Consider the following 12,834-nt stretch of genomic DNA (forward strand, 5'->3'; position numbering starts at 1 on the left):
CCTGTTTTTTTTATGTTCGATTTCACGCATAACGCGTGATTCTCGCAGTGAACGGAAAATGGTCTATTTGAATGTTAATGACTTACCATGTGGAGGAATGTCTGTAAAGTTGTCCTCATTTGCATATTCATCAGAATGATCACGGTCGTTTTTGTGACATGATTGGCTCTCTAGTTGCTGTATTAAGATTGGACATATCTGAATGAAAGCTGATTGGTCAATGGTATCTTGATTGCTGTTGCTATGGTAACTGGATATATCAAAGTATCTCTTAGGCATCCAGCACTAAATCAAAAATATGAAGAAAAAAAACATAATAGTTTTATACATCAACAACAATGAAAGTGTTCAAAAGTGTTTAACAATGTGTTCAAAATTGTTACAAATTTGTTCAAAATTGTTACAAATGTGCTTGAAATGTTACAAATACAATGTGTGTTAAAAAGTGTTACAAATGTGTTCAAAATTGTTACAAATATGTTCCAAAGTGTTACAAATGTGTTCAAAATTGTTACAAATATGTTCCAAAGTGTTACAAATATGTTCCAAAGTGTTACAAATGTGTTCAAAATTGTTACAAATGTGTTTGTAATATTTCAGACATGTTCAAAATTGTTACAAATATGTTCCAAAGTGTTACAAATGTGTTCAAAAGTGTTACAAATGTGTTCAAAATTGTTACAAATGTGTTTGTAATATTTCAGACATGTTCAAAATTGTTACAAATATGTTCCAAAGTGTTACAAATGTGTTCAAAATTGTTACAAATGTGTTTGTAATATTTCAGACATGTTCAAAATTGTTACAAATATGTTCCAAAGTGTTACAAATGTGTTCAAAAGTGTTACAAATATGTTCCAAAGTGTTACAAATGTGTTCAAAATTGTTACAAATGTGTTTGTAATATTTCAGACATGTTCAAAATTGTTACAAATATGTTCCAAAGTGTTACAAATGTGTTCAAAAGTGTTACAAATATGTTCCAAAGTGTTACAAATGTGTTCAAAATTGTTACAAATGTGTTTGTAATATTTCAGACATGTTCAAAATTGTTACAAATATGTTCCAAAGTGTTACAAATGTGTTCAAAATTGTTACAAATGTGTTTGTAATATTTCAGACATGTTCAAAATTGTTACAAATATGTTTAAAATGTTACAGCTGTTTCAAAATTGCAATCCTGGGTATTTTATGGATATTTTGGACTGTTAATAGTTTTGATAACTGAGAACAGAAAATAAAAATGGCAAACATTTCCCATATACATCATAATGTTATATTTTTACTAAAATAAACTAATCTTGGAATTTTTAGTAAATTTAAAACTAAAATTTACTTCTGTACATTACTTTTGACAGAAAATAATTGTAATCAGCTAAATAAAGAAGTTTTTTTGTTCTTTTGTTACCAGGTCAGCCATATACCACCTGTCATTTTAGACAGACTTTCCATAGTTTAGAAAGGTCAAAAATTAGATTCAATATGCTACATTTCTATAAACCTGTCAACTTTTGATTCAGAATCCCCGGATTTAACAAAATAACTATAAATATTTAAGTCTCTGTGTTCTTTTGTTACCTTCATTTTAGACAGACTTTCCATAGTTTAGAAAGGTCAAAAATTTGATTCAATATGCTACATTTCTATAAACCTGTCAACTTTTGATTCAGAATCCACTGACGGACGGACGGATGGAATAAATAAATAAATAAATAAACAAATAAATAAATAAATAAATAAATAAATAAATAAATAAATAAATAAATAAATAAATAAATAAATAAATAAATAAATAAATAAATAAATAAATAAATAAATAAATAAATAAATAAATAAATAAATAAATAAATAAATAAATAAATAAATAAATAAATAAATAAATAAATAAATAAATAAATAAATAAATAAATAAATAATAATAGACCAGCAACTACAGCTTTCTTTTTAAAATGAATTCTAGACAATCAGGTTCCTTTCATTTCCTGGCTGTAACTCTGCATGTTACTGTTAAATACTTTATTTTAGCTTAAATTAATCTTCGCTGAAAAGACATTTTGGGTGTTTTGTATGGATTAAAAAAAAGGTATATTTGCTGGATTTTATTTTCACTGAATCATCATTGCCAGAAATGGACAATAGAATCTGGTCAAGTCAGGATTTCCTGTCTACCCCATTGCAGTGACTATAATTACATACAAAATTATTCAAGACAACTGATGGTGTCACAGATTTTAAAGGTCTATTGTTTAGCCTAATTGAGAGTCTATTGTTATGTTAAGTAGTTCACAGCTTGGGGTTGGAAACAATAGTAAGTGAGGTAATCTTTTGTTATCTTTGTTCTGTGCCCACTTGTATTTTTAGCTGATCATATGAAGCCATGTAATAAATGGTGTTAGTTGCCAGAGGACGAGATACCCTTAGGTACACTCTTATGATGGCATTGAAGACAGTCACCTACTATATACTTAATACAAAAATATGTGAACAGACTAAATCTTGTAAATATAATTGTGGTCGTCAATGGCGATTGGTATGCAAATTACGTTTGTCTGACGCATTACAAAATAAAAGTCGAGACTGTTGTGGAATAATACACAACTCATGGACAGACAGTGTGCTGAAACCCCTCTTTTATAAAAAGGAAAAACGGCCGATACAATATATTGATCTTGTGGTTTGACCATCAGCATCAAAAGCATTATGGCGATAGTGGTTCGCGTTCGAACATAAAACGAACATAACGGACATAAAACAAATCTTGATTCAGGTTACTTCCTGTTGTTAATTGGATTAAAACAGTTATATTTGCTAACAACTGGATCGTACATCTGTGTAAAAAAAATGCATGAATTTCAACTCGAATTTGGGCAGCGAATACTGCGTCTACAACTGCGTTGCCGTGTTCTTTGAACCAGAGAGTATCCAGAACGAAGCAAACAAACTTGAACAGTCACCAGCGTTACTGCATTTTCTTATTTGTAACAAGTCATTGAAAATGACACAGTCCCCGTTAAGTTCTCTTTGTGCTCGTCATATTAAAGCGGAGGGGTTGTCGCGAGCGTGTCCTTGAAACTTGAGTTCCAAGTGGCGTATACAACAGATTGTTTATTTACATCAAAACACGTGTTTCGTGTCATAGTAATATGGCCAAAATAAAAACAGCCGTTATTCAGCCATCTTTGATCCGATTATGAAACACACTGACAGTGTAGGAAATTTGTCCAGATTACATACCAGACATCAGGGCTGGTAACTTTCAAAAGTTACAAGCCCTGCTAAAATGTTACCAGTCCCGCACATTTTTTTCAATTATTTTCGCACACACACACACACAAATAAACACAAATTGTATACAATATACTATGCACGGTTTATTTTAACAACAAAGTAGCTGTAGAGAACATGCATATTCAGAACATGATATATCAGACGTCTGTGTCACTGTTGCTTTCGGCTAGGTCAGAAAAATCTGAACCATAGTCAGAATCTAATCCAGCTACCAAATGAGCATCACCATCACCATCTGTTTCAGCTTCTGCAACTTCATCCTCATCAAGTGCTTCAGCAGCTCTCTGCTGCTCTACTGCCTGTATAGCACTCAACTTCTTTCTCCTCTGTCCTTCCATAAAACTTGGTTTTTTAAAAAAAATTAGTATTTATTGATTTTCAGCTCCCAAGTGACTGTGGGTGGAGCATTCTTTGCGTCGAATATCGATTTGGCTTGTTTATGACCAATTGACATTTCATGGCATGTGAGGGCATCATGTCTTAAATTGGTACAGCCGGTTACAAACGATCCCTTTCCGTACTTACGGAGTTTGTCTGGTATTTTGCGGTTTGATAACGGCCCGTAAATAGCCCAGCAGATACGGCAATACACTATATGATTACCGGTGTTATCGGTGACTAGCCCTGCGTACAGTGCTGTGTGTACGGGGACGCGTTCGGTTGATAGATGTCCCCACCACAGCCCTGCGTACCTCCATAGACAAAGTCCGGGACTTTGAAAAATATAATTTTTTTTAATGAAATAACATGCCCAGGTACCAAAAATGATGATCGATCACCAGATATATCCAGAACTCCCAGTTCGGAGTCCAATTGTGGATGGAATCGGCTACTTTGCCCTAAAAACAAACACATTCTCTTGCGTGAATGAAATTAAAAATGGCGGCGTTTGGTGGATAATTCCTCCGGTATCAACGAGTTTACATTTTGCCCGTCTTTACTAGTCGCTTTTTGAAGACATTTCAAGTTTCAGATAACTTTGTAATGGTTGTTACGGATAACTATCGTCATTTCAACCGATTTCGGCTGAGAAACTACTTATTTTTAACTTGCGCACCAATTACGGTGCGCTCCCCGACTTTGTCTATGGAGGTACGCAGGGCTGTGGTTGGGACATCTATCAACCGAACGCGTCCCTGTAAACACAGCACTGTACGCAGGGCTACATCGGTGACCAGCCATTCTTTGAACTCCGTCTTCCAGCTTGGAACGATTTTGCGAGTACGTTTTGACTGGTCATACTCCTTATTTGCCGCAATTCTATCGATGCTCGACTTCTGTTTCTTTGTTGGAGGGTCTATCCCCAAAAAACGATACATGTTGTACGCGAAATGAAAACTTTGTAAACAAACTACTCAACGATAGAACTGGTCAGGGGTCACCGGAAGTGTCACTGCACCATGGGAGATAGGACCTGACCCGAGGTCACGTACCTATTATTATGTTAATAAGTCAATGGATTCCGTGTTGTGGGTTGAGAATGCGTGTCGGCAAGTCGCGATGTGCGACGGCAATGCAATATTTTCATAGTTTTGGCTGATCACGTTTCTGTTTAAAATGTTTAGAGCACATATAAAGAATGGTAGCTTGTTTTTATTTTAATTTCGGCGGAAGAATGTGGTAACATGTTATCCGACCACCAGACAGGGAAGTTTGAAATTCAACCAGTCCGATACGAAAGTTACTCGTCTCGGGCGTGCGGACGGGCAGGAATTTCCTACACTGACACTGATACATGTATGATGTATGTGCCAAATACGAATGAAAATGGTACATAAATTGTGGAAATATAGTAGTATGGCCAAAAAGTCAGATGGCTGTCAATCGGCCATCCTTGACCAGATTTTGAAACAAATTGTCATGGATATGCATCCTAACATGTATAAAGTACATGTATGTGCCAAATTTGAATGAAAACTGACAGAGCACGTCCAAGATATCGCATAAAAAAACAAAAACAAGATGCCTGCCAGTCGACCATCTTTGATCCATCATGGACATGTATCCTAACATGTATAATCTATGTACCAAGTTTGAATGACAACTGACAAAGCATGTCCAAAATACAACATTTTCAAAAAACAAGATGGCTGCCATTCGGCCATTTTGAATCGAATCGCTAAACCACTGCATGTGCATATGTCCCACATAAGGTACTAGGCACATGCAAAGAATGAACGGAATCGGTCCACAGGATTCTGAAATATGACGTTGGATAGACTGACGCAGGGACAGACGGACACACGGACGGACGGTCGGACGGACAGACTCAGGAACTCATGGACGGTCGGGGACATGCATCCTAACATGTATGATCTATGTAGTAAATTTGAATGAAAACTGACAAAGCATGTCCAAAATACGACATTTTCAAAAAACAAGATGGCTGCCAGTCAGCCATCTTTGATCCAATTGTGAAATAAATCATCATGGACATGTATCCTAACATGTATAATCTATGTACCAAGTTTGAATGAAAACTGACAAAGCATGTCCAAAATACAACATTTTCAAAAAACAAGATGGCTGCCAGTCGGCCATTTTGAATCGAATCGCTAAACCAATGCATGTGCATATGTCCCACATAAGGTACTAGGCACATGCAAAGAATGAACGGAATCGGTCCACAGGATTCTGAAATATGACGTTGGATAGACTGATGCACGGACAGACGGACACACGGACGGTCGGACGGACAGACTCAGGAACTCACGGACGGTCGGGGACATGTATCCTAACATGTATGATCTATGTAGTAAATTTGAATGAAAACTGACAAATCATGTCCAAAATACGACATTTTCAAAAAACAAGATGGCTGCCAGTCAGCCATCTTTGATCCAATTGTGAAATAAATCATCATGGACATGTATCCTAACATGTATAATCTATGTACCAAGTTTGAATGAAAACTGACAAAGCATGTCCAAAATACAACATTTTCAAAAAACAAGATGGCTGCCAGTCGGCCATTTTGAATCGAATCGCTAAACCACTGCATGTGCATATGTCCTACATAAGGTACTAGGCACATGCAAAGAATGAACGGAATCGGTCCACAGGATTCTGAAATATGACGTTGGATAGACTGACGCACGGACAGACGGACACACGGACGGTCGGACGGACAGACTCAGGTACTCACGGACGGTCGGGGACATGTATCCTAACATGTATGATCTATGTACTAAATTTGAATGAAAACTGACAAAGCATGTCCAAAATACAATATTTTCAAAAAACAAGATGGCTGCCAGTCGGCCATCTTTGATCCAATTGTGAAATAAATCATCATGGACATGTATCCTAACATGTATAATCTATGTACCAAGTTTGAATGAAAACTGACAAAGCATGTCCAAAATACAACATTTTCAAAAAACAAGATGGCTGCCAGTCGGCCATTTTGAATCGAATCGCTAAACCACTGCATGTGCATATGTCCCACATAAAGTACTAGGCACATGCAAAGAATGAACGGAATCGGTCCAAGGGACTCTGAGATATGACTCCGGATGGACGCACGGACGCACGGAGACCGAATTATAAGTCCCCGTTTTCGGACTTCGTCCGAACGGGGACTAAAAATAGAGTCTGGCACACAAATACACATCGTCCATTGGTAATACACTGGGCCAAAGTAGAATTTGCCATCATGTTTTACGGCAAGCTCGGCATTTAATGGTGGAGTTTTAATGGAAACATCTATAACATATCGAAAGCTTGGAATGTTACCTGTCTAATACGAAGCACACAAAAGCGAAAAAATGAAAAATATAAACTCAAAATCAAATTTGGTTTTAATATATGTTTATGCAATGCATTCTCTATGGCACATTCTGTGATGTTTATGTGACTGGGGAACACTGGCCAGGGGGAAGTCGACCATCTTTTCCACTCATTTCTATGTGATGTTCCTTCAGTGAAAATACTGTAAAATGACTAATTTTCACTGGGTTTAAATTTCACTGATTTACCATTTCAGGCATATTCTGTGGGTTTTAAATTCACAGTTTCGTCATTGAGATAATGTGTTCTATGCTCAATTTTACATATTCACTGGGTTTTAATTTAGTGCATTTTCCTGTCAACGAAATAAGCTAAATTAAAACCCAGTGAATAATTACCCCCTTTACAGTAGTAAAAATTAATTCAAAGCAAAAATAAAGTATTCTACAGTACTTAGCTTCCATGTGCGCGAATAACAAATACTGTAAAATACTTTATTTTAGCTGGAATTAATTTTTGCTGAAAAGACTTTTTGGGTGTTTTGTATGGATTTAATTTTCATTGTTTTTTGACAAGTTGAATGTAAAATATAGAGAAAAATGTATATTTGCTGGATTTTATTTTTACATTCTTTCAGTGAAAATAGCGAAAATTGTTTCCAAGCGAAAATAAGGTATTTTACAGTAGTAAGAATTACATTGAAACATTTCAGAACAGTAAGAATCAACAGTTATAGAAAAAATTATCAACTTAATCTTGTGAATGCTGAATTTAGTCACTTTTTATCAATATTGCAAATTTTAAACAAAATATTTTTTTTTTTAAATAAAAAGATAACAAGAGAATACATTATGGTCTCAGGGGTCGAAATACTCTGGTGCACACTGCACTATGCACATAGATTATTAGCTAGTGCAAGTAAACTCAAAATATAATGTGCACGCTGTGCATGTAGAAATTAACACATTTTCTCATTATATTCCTAAATTAAGTTCAACCAACATTGTAAGACAACTAAAAAATCAATCATCAATCGATAAACCGTAAATGTTATTTAAACTTTAAAAGTGGTGCATTTCACAACAAGTTTGTGCAGGTAAATTTCAAATTCAACATGCACACTGTGCATGCAGGGAAAAAATTCTATTTCAATCCCTGGGTCTGAAACATAAATAACATTTAGGGAATATGTACCAAAATCAAACTGGTCAGTTCCCTGTGAGACTTTATTTTTATTTATTTTTTCAATCGTGAAACTTAAATTCAGACCATTGCCTAGTACCAATCTTGCCTAGACTAGAGGTCAGACATGGGTCAAATTGCATGAATATATTAAAATATGAAAACGCGCTAGTTATTATAAACATCGCATCAAATGTAGCGAATACATCACTGGTTGATAAAAGTAGTACTCCTTTTCAGGGACTTGTAAAAAGGAAGTCGTTTTTCAAAAGATGAGAACATGTGAACAATAGGATTATAATCACGAACAATGAGCGTCAGTTTACCCCGGGTAAGTGGCTGTGTTAGCAGTGACCTTCGGGCGGCCAAGGCGCTTATCCTGACTTCCCGGGTGTTGGCGGAGCCCCGCGGGAAACCGACCGCCAAAGTCTGTTTCTGTTGCCACTATTCACAAATTTTAAACCCGAATAATTTTTACATCATGTTTAGTAAATTTTGATTAAGATTGGTTAAATTATGTCCATGCAGACCAAAATCATCAAAAAAATATAGAAAAATAAACAAAAACAAAAAAAATGCGATACAAAAATTTGGCGGAGAAAAATGATGCATTCCAAACGGTTAAGCTCAGCTTGTTCCAAAAGGTTACTGTAAAATACTTTATTTTAGCTGAAATTAATTTTCGCTGAAAAAGCATTTTGGATGTTTTGTATGGAAGTAATTTTCACTGATTTTTGGGTTGAATGTAAAATATAGGAAAACAGTATATTCGCTGAATTTTATTTCACTGAATAATTACTTCAGCAAAAATTAATTCCAAGCGAAAATAAACTACCGGGGGGGGGGGGGGGGATTCTATAAGTAAGTTGATTTAAAACAATCTTAGCTTGCTTCAAAACTGCTTGTATTAAAATGAAAGATCTGATGCATAACCTACACATACACTGGAGGTATTTGGGATGAAACATAATATGGATTAGTTCATTATTGTAGAGGGACCATAGGTGTTACAAAGATGGGCATTTTAGAAGATATACAATATACCAATGTATATTGACTAACAATTTAGGTGAAATTCCACGACTGACTATACCTGGCTGATTCTAGTTGGCGGATAGTTTTAAAAACATTTCCACGAATTCAAGTTACATGACTAATTATAGTCAACCAATATGCAACATACCTATAGGTTGGGTAGTTTCACCTCAAGAAAGTAAACAAGTAAACCCAAGTTTCTGGTCAATTTGCTTTCCAAAATGTTTAGTTCACTTCTATTTTTAACTTAATTTTAATAATATCATTAAAATTATGTTTTTATTTTTAATTTTATATAAAAAAAACAAAAACATTTTTCCCTAATTTTTTTTTTTATTTTTTTTAAAGGGGCTTTTTTAAAGGAGCACATTTTTTTTTTTAAATGTGATATTAAAATTTTGAATTTTTCATGACAACTGAATTGGTATTCAATTTTTCCTCAAATTCAGACAAAAACCCTACCGTTAATAACATGATGCCCAGAAACATTAATATTTTAACAGAATCAATATCCTGAATCTGTACCTAAGATTTTGATAATTTTAAAGAGTCCCTCTTTTATTTTTTCAATCAATTATTTGAAGAAGAAAAAACTTGCAAGAGAATTGTTAAATTATTCAGGCTACTCTAGATGCATTACCATGACAACAATCAGAAGGTATAAATAATTTTCTAGCTTACTTTGCTAGCAGCTTGCCTTTCTACCTTAGAGAGTATGAACATATTATTTTTTCTATTATTATTTTTTATAACATGAGGTTGGATGAGTAATGAGCCCAGCATTTTTACCAAATTCAGATAAGAAATCTTTGTCATAAACCGTAAGCATAATTTTCTCGTGAAACAGAATAAGGGTTTCGCATTCAAAATCAAGGCGAGATCTTTTAACGTACATACATTTTGTGTAATTTTTGTTTGCACATTATTATTTGTCAATATGCCATAGCAATACATGTTCATTAAGGCTCTTGATTTTCATTGGTAAAAATTTTCCAGGTTTCAGGATTGTTTGGCATTCGCGAACTAAAAATTTCAAGCATTTCACCAAAAAATTTCACTGTAAATATTTTTCCAGATTTTTATCGACACTCCATCTGACGGGACGACACTCCAAATGAATTTCGGGATTTTAACCGACACTTCATCTCATTGAACGACACTCCAGGGAAATTTCACTGTGAACAATTTCTAGATTTTCACTGACACTTGATCTTATGGGACGACACTCCAAGGAAACTTCACTGCCAAAAAATTTCACAATTTTCACTGACACTTGATCTCATGGGACGACACTCCAAAGAAATTTCACTGTAAAACATTTAACAATTTTCACTGACACGACGACAGTCCAAAGAAATTTCACTGTGAAACATTTCACGATTGTCACTGACACTTGATCTCATGGAACAACATTGCAAAGAAATTTCACTGTAAAACATTTAAAAATTTTCACTGACACGACGACAGTCCAAAGAAATTTCACTGTAAAACATTTCACGATTGTCACTGACACTTGATCTCATGGAACGACATTGCAAAGAAATTTCACTGCTAAAAAATTTCCCAATTTTCACCGACACTCCATCTCACGGAATGACATTCATTTTTAAATATTCACCGACACCGATCTCATGGGACGACACTTTTCCAATTTTCGCTGACTTGCAAAATATATCACTCACAAAACTAAAGCAGTTTACAGTGTTTCCACTTCTTAAATAACTCACCGAGCAACTGACTCTTCCACCCCCCCCCCCATTATTTCAAAGTGTGTGCCCTTAACTGTTTCAAAAATTAAATTGCTCACTGTGTATGACGCGCATTGATACTGATACCGTGAACCGCTTAATTTTAAGGCTAGAATTTTTATGTTTTGAAGACAAAGTTTCTCACCAATCATAAGACTCTATAGAAAAATTCCAGCTACAAAAGTTCACAATTTTTTTAATTTTACAAAACATTTGTCTCAAGGTAACATTACACTACTGTAAAATACTTTATTTTCGCTTGGAATTAATTTTCGCTGGAGGAATGCATGATTCAGTGAAAATTAAAATCCAGCGAATAAACATTTTTTCTTATATTTTACACAAACTTTTCAAAAATCAGTAAAAATAAATTCCATACAAAACACCCAAAAAGTCTCTTCAGCGAAAATTAATTCCAGCTAAAATTAAGTATTTTACAGTATTTGTTAAAATATTGGTAACAAATTCAAGACCAGATCCGGGCATATAATGGTCTACTACTTTTTTAATATTAATTTAACAAATAGTTTTTGTACAGCGACAGGGCTCAACATCTGTTGTCTTTTTTACTTCCTTCAAATCACAGGAAATTAATATAAAATATGAGACAAGCATATCGCTGATAAGCAGGTCAGACACACAGACAACATTAAATAGATTCTATGCAGCAACACAATGAAGTCATATTTTAATTACCCAGAATGCATCAGTACAATCCAGATGTAATTACTAAAAGCTCAGTCAGTTGGCTTTGCCTTTTTATAAAAAGTTATTTTTAAATACTTATCATTATCATTTAAATACTTGTCATTTTTAAAGTAAGTATTATTGTCATCAATAATTTTAACTTACTCTTTGTGGTATTTACCAATGTTACTAATATAAGACATGCAGTACAGTCAGTCGTAACTTAACTACCAAGCTGGCTAGTAGCTGACATTGACTTTTTATAAAAACTTATTATTTTGAGTATCAGTATGATTGTCAAATAATTTTAACTTATTCTTCGTGGTATTTACCTATATTACTAATATAAGACATACAGTACAGTCAGTCATAAATTACAGCCGTAATGAGAATTATTCGGACAGTCAGTTAGCAAAATGACTTGCAACTTTGCAAAACACTTTGGTCTTTGCCCAATCTAGACTTGACGGCGCCACTTGATTGACGGGCGTGTGGTTTGGGATTACTATTTCATAGGGGTAGTTGGCATGGTGAACTGCAAGTATTATCTAGCGTGCGTTTACAGCAACCATTAGTTTTATTTATTTTTATTTATATTGTAATTATTTTCAGTAATTCTAAAAATCACAAGTTGGAAGTTGCTTAAATCTGTCAAAAAATGTCGACCCCCTCGCTCATTTTAGTCAGTTTGTACCTGTTACAAAAATGGACTGGACATACCGTAGTTGTTCGAGTATAAACCCCAGCTCGAGTATAAGCTCCCTATCAAATTTACAGCATTTTACAAGTCATTTATCCGATTATAAGCCCCTCGGTCTGGCAAACTTATTTGGTATGTGAATAACGGTAGGTTCCCCTTCCGAAGGACGTGGTGGCTCTGAAAAGGGTCGTTTGATTTTGATTTTCACAGTATACGGAAATGTTAATGTACCTCCATTTTGAAATGCGTTCCGTTTAGTTAAACGGCAAATTGGGTTTTTAAAAAAGCAGTTTTTAAAGTTGTTTTTTAAAACATCAAGTCTAGATTGGAAAAGTCTCAAGTGTTTTGCAAAGTTCCAAGATATATTGCTAACTGACTGTCCGAATAATTCTCAGAACGACTGTAAGCTGGCCATCAGTTGGTTTTGTTGTTTTTTCAATAAAAAGCAGCAAGTTTCCAAATCAT

At 34.5% G+C, this 12,834-nt stretch overlaps 1 protein-coding gene across 3 annotated transcripts in view; it reads right to left on the reverse strand.

Moving 5' to 3' along the window:
• Positions 1-12,834, reverse strand: part of LOC100370499 (metal cation symporter ZIP14-like) — a 51,145-nt gene that overhangs the window by 21,937 nt on the left and 16,374 nt on the right. For all 3 annotated transcript variants that reach the window (XR_014927971.1, XM_085494632.1, XM_085494633.1), the window contains exon 2: positions 87-285. Coding sequence is in view for 2 of the 3 variants with exons in the window: in XM_085494632.1 (XP_085350758.1) it covers positions 87-285 (199 nt within the window). In the remaining variant the exon portion in view is untranslated. The remainder of the gene's footprint in view (positions 1-86; positions 286-12,834) is intronic.

This window comes from Saccoglossus kowalevskii, chromosome 20, assembly GCF_978046115.1.
Source record: "Saccoglossus kowalevskii chromosome 20, keSacKowa6.1, whole genome shotgun sequence".
Taxonomy (NCBI): domain Eukaryota; kingdom Metazoa; phylum Hemichordata; class Enteropneusta; family Harrimaniidae; genus Saccoglossus; species Saccoglossus kowalevskii.